This window comes from Erithacus rubecula (assembly GCF_903797595.1).
Source record: "Erithacus rubecula genome assembly, chromosome: 10".
NCBI lineage: Eukaryota > Metazoa > Chordata > Aves > Passeriformes > Muscicapidae > Erithacus > Erithacus rubecula.
In genome coordinates, this window is record NC_136662.1 from 15973906 (window position 1) to 15998584 (window position 24679).

At 40.7% G+C, this 24679-nt stretch overlaps 2 protein-coding genes across 28 annotated transcripts in view; one reads left to right on the plus strand and one right to left on the minus strand.

Moving 5' to 3' along the window:
• Positions 1 to 10653, plus strand: part of FUBP1 (far upstream element binding protein 1) — a 33992-nt gene extending 23339 nt beyond the window's left edge. For all 14 annotated transcript variants that reach the window (XR_013775307.1, XR_013775308.1, XR_013775309.1 and 11 more), the window contains one exon: positions 9706 to 10653. Coding sequence is in view for 7 of the 14 variants with exons in the window: in XM_079314105.1 (XP_079170231.1) it covers positions 9706 to 9723 (18 nt within the window). In the remaining 7 variants the exon portion in view is untranslated. The remainder of the gene's footprint in view (positions 1 to 9705) is intronic.
• NEXN (nexilin F-actin binding protein) lies at positions 652 to 24097 on the minus strand (the record flags this gene model as incomplete). Of its 14 annotated transcripts, none has more annotated exons than XM_079314098.1 (15): positions 24068 to 24082; positions 16175 to 16256; positions 14892 to 15083; positions 14673 to 14754; positions 14443 to 14591; positions 13067 to 13108; positions 11759 to 11950; positions 11506 to 11679; positions 8986 to 9171; positions 4866 to 5066; positions 3746 to 3823; positions 3327 to 3548; positions 2147 to 2332; positions 1238 to 1595; positions 652 to 1129 (listed from the first exon to the last, which is right to left on the minus strand). In XM_079314098.1, the coding sequence occupies exons 2-15, from the start codon at positions 16199 to 16201 to the stop codon at positions 1116 to 1118; spliced, it is 2103 nt and encodes a 700-aa protein (XP_079170224.1). In that variant the 5' UTR covers positions 16202 to 16256; positions 24068 to 24082. The 14 variants fall into 14 exon arrangements, with proteins under 14 accessions (XP_079170224.1, XP_079170214.1, XP_079170217.1 ...); XM_079314088.1 differs by lacking the exon at positions 24068 to 24082 and adding an exon at positions 23607 to 23867 and having other exon boundaries at positions 4866 to 5063; positions 16175 to 16252; XM_079314091.1 differs by lacking the exon at positions 24068 to 24082 and adding an exon at positions 23607 to 23864 and having other exon boundaries at positions 16175 to 16252.
• Between the last annotated feature and the right edge of the window lie 582 nt (positions 24098 to 24679).

Genomic DNA, 24679 nt, shown 5'->3' on the forward strand with positions numbered 1-24679 from the left:
GAAGTAAAATGTTGTGTGGTTATTAGGGTAAATTCAATACACCATGCAGCTCCTTACCATTTCTTAATGAGGCTGGAGAGTGACTTGCTGCAGGTAACTGTACAGAGAAAACAGAATCAGTCACAGGAAAATTAATTTTTGAAATGACCACATAAATTTAATTTCTTGCAGCTTACTTTGCCTTTATGTCAAGGCCTATACACAAGTACTTAACAATGTGGCTTTCTTTTGTCAATTTACTCTAGAAGCTTAATCTGAATAGTTCAGATGGGTGTTAGCATATGTGACATGAATGTTGATGTCAGGAGGTCTTAAAATAGTACAGTAGTCTTAAGAAAACAATATTTAGAGATGTGGCAATAAACTTACTGTGTTAAGATTAAGGAAACAGGCACTTTATGAAAATACTCTTCTTAAAGCTTGTTTTTTACTAGCTTTAAATATGAGCTAATCATAGATGTCACCACCTTCTTCTGTATTACTTAATCAATAAAAAAACCACAAGTTTTACAGGCAAGTGTTGGTACTTTGAAGACTACTACAAACCTAAAGGAGATAGTTTTTATTTGAGATTGTTAGCTGCATAGGTTGATCAGAGCAAAACATTTGCAATGCAAGCTCATTTTAAAACATAAGTTCTTGAAACAATGGTGAGCAGTTATGTCTTCTTTTATTCTTAAAAAATAGTACACTTTGGTTTTTGAAAATCATCAGTAAGTATTTCCTTTGCCAGTAGAGTGCCTTTGGGATAAAGTAAAATAGCTTAAATATTCAGTGCTCATGCAAGATACACCACTTGAGATACACTACTATACACATTTCCAGATCGTGTATTCAGCTTTATTCTGTTACACAAGAGTTGGTCTTCAAATGCTGGAGCACTATGATAATTCAGCTTTTTCTTTCAGTTGATCTTTCATACAATGATTTTTTTAATCTTAGCCTTTGATACTGGTTTTTGAGTAGGGAATTCTCACAATTTGAAGGGTATATTCTTATCTGATGCGGGAATGACAAATTAATCAACATCCTTGCTTTCTTTAGTTGGCCCCATCAGAGAAAGAGATGATGCAATAAGAGTTGAGGGGAAGAAAGATTCCAGCTAAAGTAGAGCATTAGTAGTCATCAGCTAGAAAACAGAAAAAGGATTAAGAGAGACAGGAAGTTAGAATTTCATAACAGGAAAGATGCAAGAAGACTATCTGAGATTTAAGCAAATTAAAACGCTAGCTCTTACTTTCAATTGTGAGAATACAGGTGCTAGCAGCTGAACCTCTATTGTTGACTGCTTTACACATATATTCCCCTTCATCTTCTGGGAAGGTTTCTGGCAAGTAAAGGCAGTAGGTTTCTCCTCTTTCAATATATTGATAGTCCTCAGAGTCCTGCAACATCTCCCCTTCAAACCACCATGTAACTTCAGGTTTTGGTTCTCCGGTAATTTTAACTGTAAATCTTACTGGCTCGCCGTCAACAACTGATGTGTTTTTCAGTGACTTCTTGAACCAGGGAGCTCCAGATCGAGCTTGATCCTCATCTTCACAAGTAGAACCATTAATAAGGCTTCCCTCTTCTTCTTCCTCCTCTTCCCTTTTCTGTTTTAAAATAAGTTGACTTAAAACATTTAAAGTAGCAATAGCACTATGACTGTTAGTGATACACATATGGTTACAAGTTATTGTGTTTCTGGGAAGGGGAAATTCTACCTCTGTCCTCAGTACATAACAATGCACCCAACCTGGATATGCCACAGGCAGTAAGTGCATTTTAATGGGGCTGGAATGTTGGCATAAAATATAGGCATGAGTGTCAATTCCATTTTCAAACTATTCAGAGGATGTCAGGACCTTCCTTCGCAGTGTCTTGTTCTTTTCTGCTGGTGTTCAGGCCAGGCTGGATGGAGCTTTGAGCAGCCTGATCTAATGGGAGGTGTCCCTGCCTACATCAGGGGAATCAGAGCTAGATGATCTTTAAAGTCCCTTCAACCCAAACCATTCTTTGATTCCATAGAGATTATGTGCAAACACCAAAAGCAATTTTATATTATTGCAGCAATTCCTAGCACCTGCTGGTAGTGTTGCCTATAGTGGTAATTAGAAGCTAAGTTAAATGACACGACTGGAAAATATTATTTTGCAATTTATACCTTCTGTAATGCTGCATCAATTTCTTTTTGTTCAAACTGCATACGTAGTAATTTTTGTTCCTCAATCCTCCTCTGCTCCTCTTCTTCTCTGGCTCTTGCCATTTGCTCAAAACGAGCCTTCATGTTTACTTTGTGAGTAAATGGAGCCTCGGATTTCTTGGCTGGTGTCACATCTACGTCATCATCCTTGGAAAATAATGGTTAAAAACAGGGCTTAACTGTTATTTATTGCCTTACACATACATATTCTAGTAAAACTAGCAAAGCCACACAGAGACCTAATTTTTTTCAGAGGTTTGAGCCTTGGGTAAGTCTCATGATAGTTCATCCCAGGGATAGGACAAGATTTTTGCACATGTACTTTCAGAAATGGGTAAAAAAGTATTCCTAGCATTCTATCCATATAGAAGTTGAGCACTTCTGGGCAGTTGTATATGCTCAGTGACTGGAGCTGTATGCCGTGATGTTAGCATGGGTTCAACACCTAAAACAGTTGACCTTATTCAAACAATGAGTGTCAATCCTAAAGGTCACAAGTAGGAAAGACTTTGAGCTGATGCTGAAGTGACACCTGTGGAGAAGAGCCAAAATGAGGCTCATATCAGGCTGAGTACTGTTAAAGTTTTACATTTTGTCACAAAAGTTCGCACTGAGCTTACAAATTACAGACCACTTTGTCAATGGGTTACACTGATAGCTCCATTTCTTGGGGTTTCCCCTCTGAAAAAATGAAGTCTAGATAAGTAGGCGCCCTCTCTGCTCTACCCTGAGGAGTGAGTATACATGACAGAGGCTTGATCTTCAAATGGTATTGTTTCAGTGGAGAATGAATTAACAATTCAGAAGGAGAAGCAGTTCAAGTGATGAGTAATAGATAATTCTCAGATATAGATGTTTTATGCCCTCAGACTGGCAGGTTTAAGGTTAAGATGCTGAATTGTAGGGTTTTGAGCAGAAAAGCAGAACTCTGCATGACCAAATCACTGATAATAAAGTGGTGCTGTTTCTTTAAGGGATGCTGAGGTGTGATATCCTTAAGCATCCAAAGGAGGGAACAGGAAAGAAAGGAAAACTTAATTTCGGAAACAACAAAATTCGGTGAAGCCAGCAGCATTGTCCACTCCTGGATCATTAGTATGATGAATAAGTAGATCATTAACATTCACAGAATGCAGCTTACCTCATGAAATTTTTCAGCTTCCCTTTCTCTTATTTCTTCATCCATTGCTCTTCTCTTTGCTCGCTCTTCTTCAATCTTCTTCTGTATTTCTTCTTGAGACAGTTGTCCTATTTTTTCAAACTTGCTTTTTAAGTTCTTTGCCTGAATAGAACCACTTCTTTTTAGCTTCATCAGTTCTTCATATTCTTTGCTTAACTCAAAAGTTTCAGACTCTTCTTCCAGCTGTTCAGAAATTACAAAATGTGTAAGATGGAAAATGCCCTCATTATTTTTTCTACCCCTTCTCCCCCCAGATGGTATAATTCAATACATTACAGTTCTGTTAGTTAAGAGACCTTTCTCCTGTAATTTTTTTTCCTTGCTGTCTCATGATGAATGCATTTGTATCTTATCTCAACTAACTACATATTTAAAAATACCTTGCTTGAATATGCCACTTGTTCGAGGATTGCTGTCAGTAAACTGCCCTTCATGGATTCGGAAAACCCGACACAGACCTGTACAAAAAACTTACTTATCCAGAGTCCAAAATTCAGCTCTACTTCCTTGCACTGTGATATGAAGTAATCCTCTAAAATACAGCTGTTTTAATTTAAAAAAAAATACAAAAACGCCTTTTTTATCTTTTTAAAATTCAGTAAAAAGTAAATGGCATTTCAGGATGTTGTGGCTGGAAAAGAAAGGGCAGTTGTGGATCCTGTTGTCAAACCACATCTGAAGCTGTAATTACTGATATTTTTCTCCTTCCTTTTATGACTTCTGTCTGATGGTAAAGGTGTACATGCATTTTAGCTGGATGTCCTTGTCTCTCTCTGCTTCCCCAGGATTAGTTGAGAACATCATAAGCTAAAGCCTTTACTGCTTGCTCGAGCTTTGCAACAAAAATAATAATAAATTAATATCATTCTCTAACATTTAAAAGGGAATAATAAAGAATTGCCACCCACAGCCAAACTGAAGTGCAAAATTCATGAATGTGATGTTTTAAACATCAGGTTCGTGATGTGATGAATGGGATTACATTGCGATGTAAAGCAGATTTGCGTGTCATTTTTAAAATAACTGTGACAGTCTTCAAACTCTTGATACACCAATTAGAAAAAAGTTGAGCCTGCTGTATTTTTCTCAGTAGGTAGCACAGTGTTTCTCTGAGGAAAAGGCAAGAATTTTGCCATTTTGTACTTCTGTTTTTGTATTCTTTTGGGAAGTAGATATTTCTGTTCTCCCAGTATCATAAATATTATCTAATCATTTTAGTAATAGTCCAGAATTTTCAGAAATTACTGCAAAACCCAATTACAAATTTGTACTTACTTCTAAGGTGGCAAGGGATAAACACTTTTTCTTGGTAAATAGATGAAAATGTCATTATATGGTGTTTTAAAAATAAGGGTTTATATTTTTCTTTCCTTTCACCTAATGTTGAATGTATTAATTTAAAATTTCTTTCAAAGGCATTTGTCTTTTCAGTCCTAACCTTTTGAGATTTTAATAATGAAGTGATATTTTTATGCTTAACATATAGTTTGATGTACAAACCTCTCCCATTTCTTGTCTAAGCTGTTGAAATTCTTGCCTTTCCATTTCCAACTTCTGCCTGCGTTCTTCTTCCGTGCGCCTCTTTTCTTCTTCCATTTTTTGTCTCAGCAACTCCTCAAAATTAATTTCCAGTTTGCCAGGTATGAGAGATTCTTGAGAAAAGGTTTTAAACATTTCTGGTGATTCATCATCCAGCACCTGCTGGAAATTCAGAGTATTAATTATATCTGTGTTGAAATGACAGCATTTTTCAGACACTTCTAGTACATAAAGATAAGTAACTATGTCACATCTGCCCCAGCACAGAAAGGTGCTCTGTGCCAATGTGGGTATTCCTCTAATAATGTGGGAGGGAGTGATTTGGGGGATTGTTTTTTTTTTTTTTTACTTTTACTAAACTTTTATAATGAAGATTAGGTGGTTTTATTAAAATGCAGTAGTCTCCCTCTGCAGGGGAGGATGCCCTCTAAATGCTCTTTCAGGACCTGAAGTAATTCATTCTTGTTTACTTCACACAAAGTGTTTGTGTTTAAATGTCATTCTTCTTAATGCTGAAGTATATTTGTCTGTAATCTTTTTCTTAAGCAATCTGAATTATATTCATGTTCTAAAGCTGTTAGTATTCCCAGTAAGGATAACTGAACATAACATTCAGAAGAAACTCTTCTCTCTGCACAAATTGTGCTGTTATGTGCCCAGTTTATTGGTTTATACACCCACCAGCAAAGGTTTCTTCCTTCCCCTGTCCTTGTCTGGGTTCAGAGTAGGGTTAGGCTTGGCTGGCATTAGGAACAGCTGGACTATCTTTTAGACTAATTCGTAAGATACTTGGACCTAGGAAAGGCAGTTTTCATTACTTCCAAAATAGCCAAGTGCAAGAACTAGTATTTTACCAGACTGAATGTGGTGAAGTACTAAAATATGAAGCTGAACACTACAACAGCAGCCAGCAGTGACAGTGAACTATGCAGGAATTTTAATGTATGCTTGTGATAAAACTGACATGAATGAATATATGAATGTTCTGTAGGTAAAGGTGAGGTGAGGTCAGGCACTGAGTTGAGGGGTGATGTTGCTTTTGTCACGGTTTAATCAGCACAGGTATTGGAAGCCTTGTAGCAGACATGAGAGCTCAATATGCCATAAGTTATAAACAACAACAGCAGTAACCAGTCAAATGATAGAAATAATTAAAGGAGGAGCATTCCCATCTGAGAAGATGCTCTGACTGTCTTTATAAAGGACAGTCATAGACATTTCTCTAAGAGCCTTTTCACTACTTCTGTTTATTGCTGCTTACTGCCATTGTAACTCACACTTTTCTCTGCTTTTGGCGTTATGGTGTCTTGGTTCACACCACCTTCTTGACCTACTTTGCCTATATGCTCTTTATTTGCCACAGCTCTTTCAGTAGCTTTTTAGCCCAATCCCACTCAAATTCTGCTGTTCACTACAGATTTTACTCAGATATTCCTTCTAAGCTAACAGTTGGACTTCAGCCCATGCTTCATTTGTTTTATGTAATATGAGCATTTGTTGAAATTGTGTTACAGAGAAGTGAAGTCAAAAACCAAAGCTGTGAACTCTTTCCTATAGTGAAAGTGATGCCCCATAGTTTTTAGAGGCTACCTATAACTAAATCAACAAAGAAACATGAAAGTCTCTTGCTGGTGATGCATTAGTTCATAAGCTCATCACTTCAAGAAGATACTAAACCTAAGTGACCACAAGAAGCATCAATTGAGATTTTGCCCACTAGAGTTCAAAAGCTGTGAATGTGAGCAAGCACTAGCAGCTGACTCTGTACTTCTGACTTACTATGATACAAAAAGACAGTGCACCACCTCCTCCGTGGTTAAAAACCATGAAGACTTAGCTGATTTGTGTGATGTACAAAACCCCTGTTAGTTTGTTAATTAGTTAGTTCAGTTAATATTTTAGCCATATTTTGTGAAATTGGGCCATACTTTTTTTTCTGCAAAGTGGAAATGGTTGGTAGTGGGAAATATTCATGTAACAATCACAGTTTGCAGCATGGTCAACAAATATTCAAAAGGAAACTGGGAAATTTATTTATTTATTTATTTATGCTGAGGTTGTTTTTGCAGTCTCTATTAGAAAAAGATTGATGGGCGTGAAAGACAACTGCTTCAGAGTAGATGTGATCACACTGATGCTGGGGAACATGGAAATAGCACAAATCTATGTGAAATGGGGGGATCCAAAAGGAGGTGGCATTTGTGTTTTCCAGCCACAATACTACCATTTCTGCAAGTGTATACTTCCAAAACTAAATTTAAATGAATGAACATTAAAAGGTTCCTGGAATAATAGTTTAATGCTCATCTTTACTGCCTCTGTAAGAGAGGACTGTTATATTTTTAAACATTTTAGGACATGTCTTCATTGCTGCTACATTTTGTAGCCATGGGAAATAAGGAAAACAGAGGGTTATATTCTGTTACAAGTAGTAGGAAATATAGTATTTGTATTCAGGATGCTACTTAACAGAAAACCTTCAAGTACAAAAATGCTGAAAATATGTTTCAGTAATTTTTTAATTACAGACCACTTTCACTGTCTGCAGGTAGAGCAGTCACAGCCTCTGTGCTGCATCTGATGGATTAAACCCTGTTTATCAGTGAGATTTTTCTTGCCTGGAACTCAAGTTTAGGTTCTTGCTACACTGAGCTCAAAAAAAGTTTCTCAAGAAAGCAGGAAGAAACAGAAGCAGCACATACTTCTGTGCTTTCTTTAGTTCTCTACTTCCTTTTCATAAAATGGTAGTGGCAGAAGTCCCCAGTAGCATTCTTGTTTTGGTTTGAGGATATTTTTAAGTGGCTTTAGGTTCTGTTTTCTTTCTTTGGAGATACAAATGCTATTTTTTAGTACAATATCAAATACAAATTCACATTGTAGCCTTTCTAGGTAGTCTTTTAGCACTGGTCTTGTCCTTGGCCCAACTTCCAGGCAGAGGGAGCCTTGCCAGCAGTATCAGTACTCATACAAAATTTTCATTTCTCTCCCAAGTATGACTTTGAGTGATTAAGAGAATGTTATTGGGCATGCAGTTGGTGTTTCCCAATTCAGCCACAGCGGATGTAGGAAGATTCTACCAGGTGCCTTGGTTATTCCACAGTTCTAGACTGGCAGGTCCTGCCCCCTCCCCCCTTTTTGAGCAAACACTACTTAATTCTAGTTTATATTTGTGTAATTCAATGCTGTATTTCCTGATATCCACCAATAAGTAACTGGCTTATACCCAAAAACCTGCAGAATCTTGAAGTGGTTGGAATAAGTATGAAGACCACAGTTAAAAGCTCCATGGCCTTTTCATTATTTTTAATATAAGTAATAGTTCCTAGCTTCTGAAATCAGGCATCTTTCTGTGTTTTCAGGTAGTTTATGTCAGTCCTAAGCCCCTGGAAATGTGTCTCCAGTATAATCTTAACTCAAATTTTTTAAGTCCTTGCATATTACAGAAATCTGTATTTGTTGAGACAAGGTAGTATTACAAGATAGTTGTAATGGTAAACACCACAAGTTATTTTTTGTTTTTCTCTGAACAAGCATAAAAAACATCAAGTAACTGAGTTCAGCCTTTTAATTTTTCCTAACTACAGAGCCACAGATGACTGGAAGATTCATACTTGCAGTGAGCATTTTTCTACTATTCATTGTGCTTTAGTAGTAAGATATCATTGGTGGACACCGTGCAGGGTCCACATGGGCATTTATAGGGGCATAAACTTGGAGCAGTAAAAGAAATTGCTCTTCCCAAAAAGAACCCAAAACAACAAACCCTCCTTGTGGAAACAGTTTGCTTCCCAAGTATATTGCACCTAGCCCAATAATACCCACTTGTATATAATAGCTGGTTTTGACAAAATTATCTGAAGTCCTCTCTGGGCTGGCTGTGAGGAGGGATTGTTCTCTGATGATTTTTGGTAAATGAACTTCACTAGTTTACCCCATTACCTTCTAATAAATAGTAAGGTTAAGTGATTCATGAAGGAGTTGAAACATATATTCTTAACTATTTAAAGTTTTTTCCCAGAGTTTCTTTCCAGATTGAGATTTAGGTAAAAATTAAATTCTGTGCTAAACCGAAATGCCATACCATATTCTTCCTTGCTTCAGCAAATGCTCTTTTCTCCTCTTCTATGCGTCGTCGTGCATCCTCTTCTGCTTTCCTCTTTTCCTCTTCTCTCCTCTGTCTTTCCATTTCCTCAAAACTGAGTCTGAGTTTACCAGGGCGGAGTTCTTTAACAGCATTTTCAGATTCTTCGTCGCCACCTTCATTTATCTTAAGAGAATAGAGGAAAACATAAATAGCACATACCCGAAGAAAAAATACTCTTTATAGTAAATAAAAATTCTGTTCCTTTCTGATCTTTTATAAATACTGTTTTCTCCTTGGGGGAGAAAATGCATTAAGAGTTAGGTTCCTGTGAGAAACATTTTAATCTTTGTTTTAGCCAAGAGAGCGAGAAATGAAATTTTCAGTGTCCTACACTTAACTGTTGCAATTTTTAAAAATCTGTGTATTTTTAATGTGTATTTCAAATGTGTAATTCAGAGAACTGTTATCAGGAAGAGGCTAAACAGTTAAGTACATACTTTATGGTTTCATTGTTAGATCATTTACTGTAAATGACGCTCTATTCTCTTTATTTACATCGTTTTCATAGATGCTTATACCATCAAGTCTTTTTGTTTGGATAGAAATCACTTTCATCAGTGCGCCAGTTAAAGAAATGCTGTAGTCTTATAGCAAAACTGAATCAGTTAGCATTTTGCTATTATTCCAGACTGAGATTTTTGTTTCTTTTCTTTTTAGACATTTAATCATCACTAAAGAAAAGGAATTGAGATACTCTGATCTCTTCACTATAGCTTCTCTCCATTGAACACTTACCTGCTAAGAGAAGCCTGTGGTTTGCAAACTGCAATCAAGAACCCCTTTGAGAGGATATCCCAGAGTACTTTATCTGTTAGTGGAGGAAGTGGACTGGGAGCTGTCGGAATGCTGATTATCCAGATCTCTATACTGTGAACAGCCCTGGGACTGGTATGTGGGGTAGCCCATTAAGGGAATTAGAGAAATGTTTTGTCTGAAATTTGTAATGGAAAAAATTAAAGAATTGAAGGAAATTAACTGCTGAATTCTTAAGAAAAATGTTTACTTCAAATTTTGACAACCACTGGTCAGCAGGTACAGCTTCATGTTAGAAAATTTCTTTTGATGTGGAGAATTTATAAATTATTTCTTACTACTTGATAAATAAATGCATAATCATAAGGAAGAGAGATGTGAACTAATCTTCAGTGTTCTAAGTGACTTCATAAAGTTCACTCTCCTTCAGTTTCTTTGCTCTTCTCCTTCACTAGAATCCCTTGCCCAACCCCCCCAAAAAAAGAGAAAAAAGTTAATTGTTGGCATAATGGCAAGGTTATTGGTGTGAAACAACAGTGATCTACTGGAGGTGGAGATGAAGAAGTGAACTACAATTTGGGTATCTGCCTGAACCTTGAACTCTCTCAGTATGGACCAGTTGGGAATTTGTGTGTTTCAGCATTCTAGAAGTTCTGTGTTGTTGGTTTTGTTTAAGTTTGTTTCTTTAGAATATAAATGTATTGAATGTTTTTGAAATATAATTGAAATAGTGATCTAGAGCTGTTTTTTCAAGACTGTTAATGCGTAATTATACTCTGTTAAACCTAGAAAATTTCTATAAATAATATTTTCCAAGTTTTTATGCAAGATTAAAGTCTCATTTCTTGTTAACCTTCTTTGTATGTGAATTTTGTATGTGAATTAAGAAAGTCATAGAGATCATGACTATACACGGCAAAAGTATTCAAATACAGAACTTTAAAAATACAATTGGAAATGGAGTATGGAAAAATAAGAAAATACAGAACTAAACTATCTGGTTAATACTAAATGTATGATTCCTTCAGTATGATCAAAGAACGATCTATAGTGAAGTCTGTTTATAGCTGATCTAGTGTTACTCTGACTTATGATAAAGAACACAAATAGAGACAGTTTTCCAGGTAATATGAAACAGGATCTGTGAGCTGCATTTCTGAAAATTCAGGGGACTTAATCTAGTAATTTATAGTATGTTGTTGTTTATGTCAGTACACACAGAAAAACTGATTTTTTTTTTTTTTTTTTTTGCCTTCCTTCATAAGAGAATTTGTAATCGATGTATATTTCTATCACATTTACAAATAAATATGGGGATAAGAAATAGCATTCTGTTCCTACGGAATGTTTGCATCATAAACTTGTTACTGTACCATCTGCAGCATTATTTAAGAAGAAGACAGACTCTCATCTTCTTGAAGGCTTACAGTTTAAGATACTAAAAAGTGCAGACAGAAAATCTACTAAGTTGCTGGCAAAATCAAAACACCTGTATTTCTTGGGTTTACTATAAGAGTGTCTAAAGCATTATGTCAGTACAGTCACCGAGTTAGAGCAAAGACCAAATATATCGTTCAAAAACTTATTTCCAGAGTCTTAACAGCTAAAATAAAGTTAAGGAATAAGAAAGAAGAATCACATACAGGAAAGAATTTAAAAGCAATGTGCAAATTCTGTACCAACATGAAGAAAACGTGTACTTGCCATTCGCTGCCTGGCTTCTTCAAAGGCACGCTTTTCTTCTTCCAAACGTTGTCTTGCTTCTTCTTCTGCTTGCCGCCTTTGATTCTCCTGTCTTTGTCTTTCCAGTTCTTCAAATGTGACTTTCAGCTTACCAGGAGACAGAGGCTCTTGAGTTTCACTGTTTTCATTTTGACCCTGTGTAAGAAAAATTAAACAGCTGTATCTTAAGCCAATAAATATCTATTATATAGGTATTTTTGGATGACTGGTTTACCTTGACAGATGAAAGGCACTTGGATTCCTTAAGGAATTGGTTTTGTTCCTCATATTTTAGCTTCATTTCTTCATCCTGTGTCTTTCTTTGTTCTGCTGTCTCCTTTCCTGTGTTCTCAGAAGCTATTTTCATCTTCCCAGGTGTCCTGCTTTTTACAGGCACTACTGTAACTAGTAGTGAATCATCCCCTTCCTGTCCAAAAAGATATTTATTATATTTTCATGAAACTTGACTTCTAGATAGACTCATTTCTTAATGAACCTGCTGTTTTAACCTGTGTGCACCAAAGCTTCCAAAAGATTTACTTGTACTGAATATTATCCACAAGAATAAATCCACCTGCCTGTGGCAGTCACTAGTTTTCTTCTAATCTATGAAGAGTATCAAGAACAGAATTATATTTTAAACATAACAGCTGGCAAATTCCTTAATTTCTTTATAGGTTTTCATTAACTGTTAGCCATAAAAACTCAAGGTTTGGGAAAGAACAGGTGTAATTTTGAATACACAGCAATTGTAACCACACTCTACTTCCAGTTTTACATTTATTATGTAAATGATAATAAACTGTGGCTGGAATAAGCCAATAGCTCAACACAGAAATATATTACTTGTAATTTCTAATACATAATTTGTCAGGTACAGTAATTATTTTTTTGAAGGGTGTTGCTACTCCAACTCTTCTTGTACAACTTATTTGCCAAAATATAATTTACCCAAATTTTTCCCTTGTTAAACTGATGAATTTGCGGGTTTAGTTTTTTCTTTCCAAAACTGTAGTAGAAGCGTGATTTTCTTGTGTTAGTGGAAGACAACAGGACCTTTGGACCCAGCTTTTTGAAATGAAACATCTATTTGCAAGACTTGAAATCAAAACCCATGTGGTATATTAGTAAAAAAATAAAAAAGTTAACTGAGTGAGCTGTTCAAACATCTATATATTGTCAGAATCCCCCTTTAATTTCAAGTTTAAGGCAAAGAGCTTTGAAGATAATTCTTTGCAAAGCCAGAGGACTTAAAAGAATCATTCCAAATATATATATAAAATAATTCGGGTGGCTTTGAATATTTACATTTCAGATGTTTTTAACTAACCACAAAGTATTCATAGTCAAGGCTCTGTTTCAGACTTCAATATATTGATTTCAAGTACATAGTTCCATATACATTAAAAATTTGTTAGCTCCTTGTTTGAACTTTAATTAGATATTTGTGTGCTGTTTTCTAAGTTTTCCCAACCCAAATTACAATAATAAAACAAAGTGAATAAAAATGTAGGTGAATATTTCTTTAAAAAAATCTGATTACCTCAGCTGCTGATTCAGTTCCCGTATTGTTAAAGTCATCAATCTATTAAATGAGAATTTCATATGATTACATTAATTTGGCTCTTTGCCTTAGAGTTGCAAACACAGAACTGGAAATTCACTTTGTATCAGTGATATGTATGTATCACATAAATTCACAGATCTGGTAATGATTGAAGCTCTGTTGGAATACTCCAGATAGGTCGAGGAAGAGGCAACAAGACATAAAGCATCCCACACAAAAACTGCTAAAGCATTGTCAACACAGTGCTGAGCCAAGAACAGTAGTTGAGATGTCCATTCTTCATTTAAACATTCCAGAATTTGGTTAAAAAAAAAAAAATTAAAAAATCTAAAGCAAAGTCATTGATTATTTCTGATTCAAGTGACATTGTCTTCCGCTCACCTCCTGACAGAAGCCTAATGCTGTTCTTGCTTCCTAAGGTGTGCCTATGTTATGGTCTGAAATTATCATACTTGTAAAAATTCTACATGTATGTACTTCTGCCTTGCAGGGTAAATTAAATACATGCTAGATACAATGTCAATTAAAAGTACAGTTTTAACAATGTTAGAAGTTCTAGTGGAAAGATTGACTTCTCCTATAGCACTGTTTTCTTACAGCAAATTCAAACCTAAATTACATACTACTATCATTTGGTTAAATAGAAATTTGCGCATGTTTTTAGTCTGTCATTTAAATGTTTAATCTCACTGCAGTATTTGCAGCACTGAAGAAAACTTGCAGAAGGAATTACGTTTGATATCCTTTGACAAAATTCTGCAAAAGACAGAATTTGCTTCATTGGCATCAACAACAGTTGGAGTCTATTCATATATTTTTTATTTTTATATATATATATGCAATGATGATTCACAGAATGGCAAAGGAATAAAACATGACCTGGATCTTTATGATTTATTATTTCTACTGCATTAGTGTTCTTATTTTTGCCTGCCACTGGTATTTTCTTAATACTTCTTGCTTACTTAATTCATGTATCACTGAACTTTATTCACTAATTTAGAAGGAAAGGTTGTCTAAAGTAAGAGTTGATAAAATTAAAAAAAACATTTTCAAATTAGTTTAGTAAACTCATATGCATATGATACCAGAATTTGTGCCTGGTTCCTACCACGTTTATGCCTGCGCAGTTTCATCTACATCTCAACTTTAGAGCTTAAAAGAAAACTGTTATTGTAAAGAAATGAAGACTCCCTGAACATTATATCTCTTCCATCCCACTAAGCATCTCCCTTGTAAATCTCTGCTATCAAAAATCTTAATATCAAATCCTTCTGATCAATACAAAACATTTCTGGTGTTTATGTTTGCAATTACATCCTGACTGTTGTGTTGTGTTCAGATGAACGTACCTCCTGTGCCTTTTTTGCCAATTCTCTTTGAATTTTTCTTTTTTCAATCATATCTTGTTCAATTCTGCGCTTTCTTTCTTCTTCCATTCTTTTTCTTTCTTCTTCTTGCCTTTGCTTCTCCATTTCTGCAAATTTGCCTTTAACAGTTCCTGTGAACAAGAATTGCACAGCTCAGCAGTTCCATCTAACACCAGTGAATTCTGTGGCCATTAAAGTCGAGCCTCTCTTACCTATGAGCTTTGGAACATAACCCTTTTCTATTTTAGATAGTTTGGTGTCATCATCTTCATCAGATCCAAGCAGTTCTTTCATCTGGTTGATGAAACACAGAAAGTAAGCTATCTTTGTAACTTAAATGAAAACCCAGTATTATTGTGTTCAAATAATGTGAATAGTTTTTCAGGTATATTAAATATTAATATAACACAAATATTAGCAAAGAAAATGACCTCCTGCTTTCTCCTGTTCCATTCTCTCTCTCTAACATATTGTTCTTTTCTTCTTTGCTTTTCATCTCTAGATCTCCTTTGATTCCTTTCTTCCCTTGCTTTCTGCATAGCTTCAAATTTATCCTTTACATCACCCTTGTGAAGCTTGGGCACATAGGACTTTTGGACGGGTTTAGATGAAGAAAGCAGAATCTTGATGAAGATATAGAAGACATGAAGACAAGAAAAAGAAAGTTGAAACAGATGGACAGAAATATTCTGATAGATTAGAAAGTATGTAAGAACATAAAACACAAGTGCAATTGAGATTATTAACTTTGTGCCATGAGCCATCATCAGTTAAGTATCACTGTATTTGTTCACAAACAGTCATAATGCTAAAATATCCAAAACAACATTCAGCATTATATTAAACTATTAAAATTGGATACAGATTTATATTGTTGTTTTCAATCTTAAGCAGTCACTAAAGAGATGCTGTGCCCCAACATTTAAAAGGGATAAAGACATAGATGCATAATACAATGAGAGTTTTTCTGCACCATTTCAACAGCCATCTATAGTTTTAAAATAAACAGTAGTATTTCTTAATTTAAAACTTCCAGTACATTATATGCTTACTTTTTTAATAACTAGAGAAAAGCAGGATCCCAGTGATTTTATGTTACAAAGTGCAAAGATTGCTGGACTACCAGGGCTCTGATGCTCATAAAGCAAATGGACATTTCTTTGCCAATGATTGCTCTGTGGGTGTCCAGACACCAAAAGTTCCCACTTTCAGAATTACTGTGAAGTTTTTTCTCTTTACAGTGATGACAACAGGAATGTTCTCAATAAAGTAATACTAGAAAACTGGCTAAAAACATGCCCTGTTTCATATTTTTCAACCTACACCAGAAGTTTTTGTTCCTGCTACTCAGTAAGTCTGTGTAGAAGACATACTTGAGGTAGCCTAGTAATTTACATTTTAGAATCAGGTGTAAATGCTGCCCAGCATTTCCCCACCAACATTTAAACCTTCTTCGTATTTCATTGCATTTATTTTGCCCTCCTCCTTGTTTTTTTTTAATAAGAACATAACTCACAGATTCCATCAAATCTTAAGCTACCTAACAAGTCCCCTGTCATTGTCTAAAAATAATGGTAATACCAGCAGACTTCCAGTGTAATTGTACTCTACTATTATTTTTTACTATTAATTACAATTATTTGTAATTATTACTTTTGCAAGCATCAGTTGTAAATTATTACATTGCCTTGATTACTTTAAAATTGGTACATACCTCAGTTTTCTGTGCAATGTCATTCATGGTTACTGTATTGTGCTCTGTACCTCGTATGTTTAAGGTGGCTTTCAGTTTCTACCTGAAAGAAACGGTTGTAGTTAGATTCCTTTCTTTTCCTTTTAAATGATGCTTTAACCATCTTCCTGTAAATAAGTTTGCATAGGCCGAAATTGATGTATCACAATTTCACTTGGTCCTCTGGGGCTTTTGAAGACATGAATAGGTTCTAAGTATGCCACAGTAATTAAAAGAACAAGCTTATGATTCACTATTCATGCTCATAACTCCTCTATACAGTCCTAAATACTGGGTTCTAATTTCCATTTCAAAGAACAAACAACTCGGAGCCGAACCGTTGCCAAACTGCAGCTGCCGGCGCTCGTGGGCGCGCAGGGAACGCCCCGCTCGGCCGGGCTGGGCTGGGCTGGGCTGGGCCGGGCTGGGCTGGGCCGGGCTGGGCTGGGCCGGGCTGGGCTGGGCTGGGCCGGGCTGGGCTGGGCTGGGCTGGGCTGGGCTGGGCTGGGCTGGGCTGGGCTGGGCTGGGCTGGGCTGGGCCGGGCTGGGCTGGGCTGGGCCGGGCTGGGCCGGGCTGGGCCGGGCTGGGCTGGAGCCGGGCTGAGCCGGGCTGGGCTGGGCTGGGCTGGGCTGGGCTGGGCTGGAGCCGGGCTGGAGCCGGGCTGGAGCCGGGCTGGAGCCGGGCTGGGCTGGAGCCGGGCTGGGCTGAGCCGGGCTGGCGCTGGGCTGGAGCCGGGCTGGGCTGGAGCCGGGCTGGGCTGGGCTGGGCTGGAGCCGGGCTGGGCTGAGCCGGGCTGGGCTGGGCCGGGCTGGGCTGGGCTGAGCCGGGCTGGGCTGGGCTGAGCCGGGCTGGGCTGGGCCGGGCTGGGCTGGGCCGGGCCGGGCTGGGCTGGGCTGAGCCGGGCTGGGCTGGGCTGGGCCGGGCTGGGCTGGGCTGGGCGGGGCTGAGCCGGGCTGGGCTGGGCCGGGCCGGGCTGGGCTGGGCCGAGCCGGGCTGGGCTGGGCTGGGCCGGGCTGGGCTGGGCTGGGCCGGGCTGGGCTGAGCCGGGCTGGGCTGGGCCGGGCCGGGCTGGGCCGGGCCGGGGCGGGCTGGGCCGTGCTGGGCTGGAGCCGGGCTGGAGCCGGGCTGGAGCCGGGCTGGGCTGAGCCGGGCTGGGCTGGGCTGGGCTGTGCTGGGCTGGAGCTGGGCTGGAGCCGGGCTGGGCTGAGCCGGGCTGGGCTGGGCTGGGCTGTGCTGGGCTGGAGCCGGGCTGGAGCCGGGCTGGGCTGAGCCGGGCTGGGCTGGGCTGGGCTGGGCTGGGCTGGGCTGGAGCCGGGCTGGGCTGGGCTGGGCTGAGCCGGGCTGGGCTGGGCTGGGCTGGGCTGAGCCGGGCTGGAGCTGGGCTGGGCTGGGCTGGGCTGGGCTGGGCTGGAGCTGGGCTGGGCTGGAGCCGGAGCCGCATACAGATAGAGCATTTACGTAATTTAGTTGGGTTCTAGAAATTGCATAGCATTTTTTAGAAGAAAATTGTTAGAAATTTTGAAGTACACTGTATTTTACTAGGAAGCTAACAGAAAGACACTTTCTCTTTTTTCTTTTCAAGTTTCAGGTCTATGAGAGCTTGTGGGAGGAAGGAAATCATGATGTGGACTCCAATGCTACTGATGTCTGTATTGTATTGATCTTCTGAGTGCCAGGAAGGTCTAAAACGTCAGTGTGCCAGACATGGTGCAAAAAAGAGCTTAAAGATTTTAAGCAAAAATGCTGGAATAGCAGCTTACCACTGGAAGGGGCTTCTTACTTGTAGTTTAGAAGAGCTGAAGTCAGGGATTTTCATTAAATGAAAAGTAAGCTCTTATTTTTCAAATTCTCTAATTTTTAATTGCAAACAGATTATAAACACAAACATTGGTGTAGTTTAAAAATAATTAATGTTAAGAGTTGTTTCCATGTAAAGTTTTCAAAAATACTCCAGCATCACCGATGCTCACCAGCACTGCTGTAGCTACACAGATGGAATGGGATTCTTAGAGATCTTGGGATGTCTTTCCCAATGAAAGCAGTCACAACATATGAAACGAGCATTTAGCTACCAGTACTTGCCTTGACTTACAAATTCTATACTCTTCAAATTTGGCTTCAACAGAGATGTTCTGGAGAGCACTTTGGTGTTCTCTTTCAACAAATCAGTACAGAAAGTCACACCACCCCCACCCACCCCTTCATTTGTAGACTGATAGGAATCCAAGGCATTCCAGTTTCTCACCTGTGAACACATGAACATATAATCACTAAGTGGCAGTTCTTACTGAGATTGTTTCAGGACAACAGTAGCATGTTAGAATTGTGTGGAGTGTAGAAAGGCAGATTACTGCACCAGCGTTCTGTAGCCTCTCTATAGGCTTCACCATCCATTTGTACACTGTGCAGCATTTGCACGTCTCTGTAAGCTTTAGCTGACTTCTATGCATGTAAGTAAATTCCCCACTGTGATCAGTATAACCTTGAAACTACTTCAAATCTTTTAACTTCCATATTTCTATAAGCAGGTCTTAGACAATGTTCTCTGTTCTTTTGCTACTCTGCTCTGTTAATGGCTCCTTCCTCACTTGGGGCTGTACTTAACATGCAGCAGCCGACTCAAAGGTTTACTGCAGGAACCCATCAGAAAACAAAGGAATGCCATGAACTGGTGCAATCCTTGCACTGAAGTAACCTGGGACACAGAGACCTTTTACCCTTGACATGGGGCTGGAGCAGAGAACAGTCAAAGATAATCTATCACAATAAATTCCATTTCACCTCAACAACTCAAGGTAAGGTTACCACTAATCTTGACCACTGCAATGTACCCCAAGGACAGGGCTTCATCCAAAAGTCATTTATAACTGACTATTCCAAAGTCTGGTTTATTATGTGCAATTAATTGTAAGAAGAAGATGATGTTCATGAGTCAAGACTTTGTCTTGAATCGGTCTGATAGCTCCAATAACCTGAACTTCTTGACAGTGGGATAACAAATCTGAAATTTTCCTTAGAAGTGAGAATGTTGGAAGAAATTTTCTTGGCAAATTCCTGCTGTCTGAACTTCCAAAATAGTGCCAGTCCAACAGGCTATGGGTCTTCAAGATGGCAGATATGTTTCTGCCATTTGGAATACTGCCATATCTGCTATTACTTTAGGCTACTTTCCAGTTCATTGGCATCACTAACTCTAATATGTTTGAAGGTTAGCCAGCTGGCTTTAAGGCATTTTGCCTCTGCAAGTCATCCTACTCCAGCCCTGATGGTAAAATAGATTGATATATAGCACCAGCACATTTCTAAACATGATACTACCATGTTTGCACTTCCATCCTTCCCCATGGCCATTAAACCTTGAGCAGGGCCAGCAGCTGGACCCTGCCTCAGGCACCCCTCAGGGCGAATGGTAATTTCCAACAAAGACAATCAAAATATTTAAGAGAAAAAGAAGCACTCCTGGAGTTTTGGGTTGGGTCTGTGAGGCAATGACAAGGAACAATCACTGCAGATTGAAGCTCCTTTGTATCTGCCTCACCATCAGGAGAGGGTCACAGTCAATGAAATGGTCATCAGGAAGTCCTGACACCCACAAATCATGGAAGAATAGTGCCTTCTTCATCTGCCAACAGCTTTGCAGAAGTATGCAGTAATAGGTTTTCCAACCCAAGAAACCTTGACCTACTAATTCCCTTTTGAGATGAACTAGTTATATGAAATAGTGCATTTATATGTATGTATTCTTGTTTGTATTTTCCAGAGTTCATCTAATAAAAGCAATTCTTATTTTTTGAGGAACACAAGCCTGCCTGTTTAGTTGCTCACTTCAGAAACTATTTCTCCTGTTACAAAGCTGTTCAATCTTAATATTCAGTCTCATCTTTTATTTCCCAAAATCAATGTACCTCAGCAGAAGCTGTAAGAGCTTCTCATTGAAGCTTCCCACTTGAAAAAAATTCCAGATGATGATTTTGAACATAACCATGACCAAAAAACAAGTTCAGCTTATTACCCTTTGCCAACCCAGTCTCATCACTCCAGCATTCACCTGAAAATAGTGTGATTTTTTTTCTCTCCACTTTTTATCTGTCCTACAATTAAATGACATATCTTTGATAAAGTTAATCTGGTGTTATGAGTTTTATACTGAAAGTACCAGACTTCAGGGTCCTTTTGAAAGGTCCACTCCTCAAGAAAAATGTAACCTGCATTCAGTGACTGATGGTCCTACTTCTGTAATTGGAAGAAAGAGAAAATGCCATTTAACTTGATTGGCTATAATGCAGAGAGGGATCTCTTAAGGTCAAGTGAAAATTTAATACAAAACCAATAATGCATCGGAAACCAGGCAACAGATTAGAAATGTTCTGTAAAAAAATGTATTACTGCTTTCAAACATCTTTCTCATTTACTGTAAATGGACAGGCAATCACCTCAAATATGCCTTTAACTGTTATGATCATAGCACTTTTTCAACTTTTCATGCAGCCTCCCTAAAATTTTACTTTGGGCAAAAAAAGAGTCAAAAAAGAAAACAATTAAGGGGACACAGAAAGTTTGATAGCTCACAAGTCCCAAAATCCATCTCCGAAATTTAATTGATTTCCATTTCTGAAAGCAGGTCAGAGTCCTCAATTGATAAAAAAAAAATTGTGCTGCTTTAACCAGATTGAAGAACAAAAAGCTTTCCTGTAAATGATAAAATTCACTTTCTTTTTAAAAGTTTTTGTTTTTCAGGGGCATGATAAACATCCTCTTCCGATGAGGCACACAAAATGCCAGCATTTCCCTGAACTGAACACCACTCTTTACAATAGAAGCATGAAGTCAGGACTTTAAAAAAAGGTCCAGTTCCTCTGTGATTTCTCCTTTCAGGAGGCCCCCTGCTCTCCTACTGGTGAGTTATAAATAAGCCCTTCATGGCACGGACTAAGTTACGTTCACCATCTGTCTCCTCTTTGTGATCTACTTGCAGGGAAGACTCCATTATATAAGAAAACCAAAGTGTGAGAGTTGGAAACTCACTGCTCACAGCCAAAGCACAGAGCAGAGGCAAACACAGTCCACAGCACTGTGTTCAAACACAGCATTGAAATATTTAACACAATATTAGACAGAACTGGGTGAGGGAGGGGAAATGGTCATCATTTCTGTCCTCCCTGTAACTGGTCTGGAATGGCAGTACCAGTTGTTGTACCAAATCACAGATACTGAAGTAGATACTAAAATTATCGTGCATAGGGAAAGATCCTGAGCTGGCATCAACCATCAGCTCCACTGGAGCCAGTGAGTTATGACAATTAATACCAGCTGTCTAAACCTCACATTTTGTATAAATACAAAATGCAAAACTACTTCCACTCACTTGTATTTCCATCATTATGTCTTCATAATTGAAGACCAGAATGCTTACCAACAAGTGACACAGATAATTTTTCATACATAATCTTTTCCTCAGTCTTTGAATTTATCATGCTTCAACATTTGCTGAGAGTCTTATTTTGTTGTAGAATACTCCTTGCAGATAGGGTGTTATTTATAAAACATATGTATTATAAAGGATGCCTGTGCTTTATACACATAAACACTCCTAATGCAACAGTGCCATTCAGCCCAGCTGTTACAAAAAATGTAATCACCCTTCTTTGTACAAAAGGTCTGCTGATTCCTTACTCTCTTCTGCTATTATGGGGTGTACTGGCTGCAGAGCAAACATAGTGGGGGTTCAGAGACTGCTCTGGTAGGTAATGGGGATGTCCTGCTGGGATCCTCTGGCCCGTGATTTCATGTTCCATGGTATCTGCTGATCCTAATGGAAGAGGCAGTAAATTGTGAACTGAGGTCTCAAGAGAAAAACCAGGATATTTAGCCCCACGCCACAGTTCCTCCATTCCCAGCAGTGTCACAGCAGCTGAAGATGAACCATGTGCTGTGTTGACATCAGAGATAGGACTTCAGAGATCAAGGTAATGCTAATACTGACCATGAGGTGTTACTGCAATTTGTGTCTTCCCCACTGACAGGACATCCCCTCTGCCTCTTCTCAGAAATGCTCTTGGCCAGCTCAGATTGAAGCAGGGGTGGTGATCCACAGTGGTCAAGGCCTGAGCTCTGCCTCTGCCACAAAGGAGAGGTGTCCAGGGCATCCTAGAGACATGCTGCTGCTTCTCCCTGAGCACCCCTACCCCACTGGGGGTGCCTGTAAAAGCTGGATCATCTGTACCACCTTGACCTGAGCAGCTCCAGCTGCCTGTGGTGCACAGCAGGGGTCACTTCCATTGCCTCCTGTACTGCTTTCCCCACTGCCTCCCCACAGCCAGCTTGACCACAGCACTGGTCCTCCTTAAAGGACTTTCAAAGCTGGACAACCACATAAATGCTTCCCTGATTTCTTTCACTGAGAAAAGTACTCATCTAACACATGCCAAATGCAGTCAGAGAAAGTATTCCTTACTGATGTCTTAAACCATCTACCCATCTCTTGTATTTCACCAGACTGTGCTTTCTACACCTACCAGTCATATTCTCATTCTCATGCATGCTCCTTAATTGATACACTTGGTTATGCAGTAACACCAATTATAATTCATAATTTCATTGGATAATTTTCTAGGAGATCCAATGTCTCTTAAGACCTGAGATCTAAGGTTAAGAGTACTATATTTTCTACCATACAGCTATTCGCTGATTAATTTTTGAAATTCCAACATGCTTCATTAAACATTACTTTTTTTCGATACTTGTTGGCTTAAAAGAAGCCCCTAATTACCTAAAACAAACATGATAATAACATATTTGCAAGCTGTCACAGAAGCCAAATATCTTCCTCCACGCCACTTTTTTACAGCCATCACTTCAGAGTGAAGCAGAACCAAAGGGCGCATTCCGTATGCCCTCGCTGCGAAACACCACACCAACAAAGCCGAACTCCTCCGCGTGTTTCTGAAAACCGGGGATTTACGGGATTTTCACCCAACTTTCATAAGCCGCATATCACTCACCGCGGTCCCTCACGGCAGGGCGGGACGGCCCTCCCGGGTCCGCGTCCCCCGGGCCGCCTCAGCGGGGCCGGGCGGGCCGAGCCCCGCGCACGGCGGCGCCTTCGGTTAAACCGCTGCGGCCCCGAGCCCGGCGGGACCCCGGCCCCGAGGGACCCCGCTCGGCGCTGCCGGCCCCGCTCCCGTGCGGCCGCGGCTGCACCGCCCCCAGCCCGCTGCCCCCGCCGCGGCTGCCCCGCAGCCCTGCGGGCTGTGCTCTGCTCGGCCCGGCCGCCGGCGGAGCGGAGCGGGACGGCTCTCGGCGGCGAGGGGAGACGGCGCTCCCACCGCGGGTCCGGCCGGGCAGGCAGCCGCAGCCCCGCCACACGCCGGGGCCGAGCCGCGCTGTGCCCCGCGGCGGCGGAGCCGCTCTTACCTGTGCGCTGCCCGCGCTGCGGCTCGGGGCGCTCCGGCGGCGGGCGGGCTGCGCTGCCGAGCGCCCCTTGGCTGCGGCCGCCGCTCCGCCGCTGCAACTTTCCATAAAAGTCGCGACGCGCGCCCGGCGCCCGCATTCCAGGCGAGCCCCGCGCCGCGGCAGCTGGCCCGGCCCGGCCCGGCTCGAACCCGGCGCTGCGGCTCGGCGCGCCCTGCCCGGCCCCGCGCGGGGGGCGCAGCCGGCCCCCCCCCCCCGCCGGCAGCAGCCCGGCCAACAGGCTAATTTTGGGCTGGAAGCAGCGCCGAGCTATAAATAACCGGGGCGGCGAGGCCGCCGCTCTGCTGCGCGTCCCTGGCCCCGCCGGCCCTGCCGCAGGGACACAGCGGGACACAGCGGCCGCAGCCTCCGCCGGCCTGCCCGCGCTGCTCCCGAGCACGGCGGCTTCTCCCGGCCGCGCTCACCGCAGCCCCGGCCCCGCAGGCAGGCAGCGCTCCGCCGGCCCGCGGGGTTTTATACCTACGGCGGTCCGGACCCGCTAATGGCCGGCTAATGGCACATGGAGAGAGATCAAATAATAATAGTAAAGTGACAATTCGCTGATGGAGCGGGGAGGAATCTCCCTAGTGCCAGACTGCGAGAGGCAGAGCGCGATGGCTCAAAGCAGAGCCTGTCGCTGGGAACTTTATAAAGCAGAGGCAGAAACGGCATTTTATTACATCTGATTACATTCCTTTTCCTGCTTAAAGATGACTTTTCCCCTACATGTTCAGTCGCAAGGTTTCCAGTGCAGAACTGTCTTCTTCCTATCTCTCTTGTATTGCATCTGCCGGACTGGAGCCTAACTTTCCGCCGGGTTATCACCACCAGGACAATAACCACACGACCTTAGGCTGTGCAGATCTGAACGACGGCCACCAAAGCTAAAACACCAAAGGCGTTTGCCTGGTGAAGGGCAGAGCAGGCACCTTCCCCAGTGCCACCCTCGGGGCAGCCGTACTGACTGCCAGGGACCCACCCGCTTTCAGCAGATGGAAACAAATCTGGGCAGATGAAAGCACGGCTACATGGCCCTT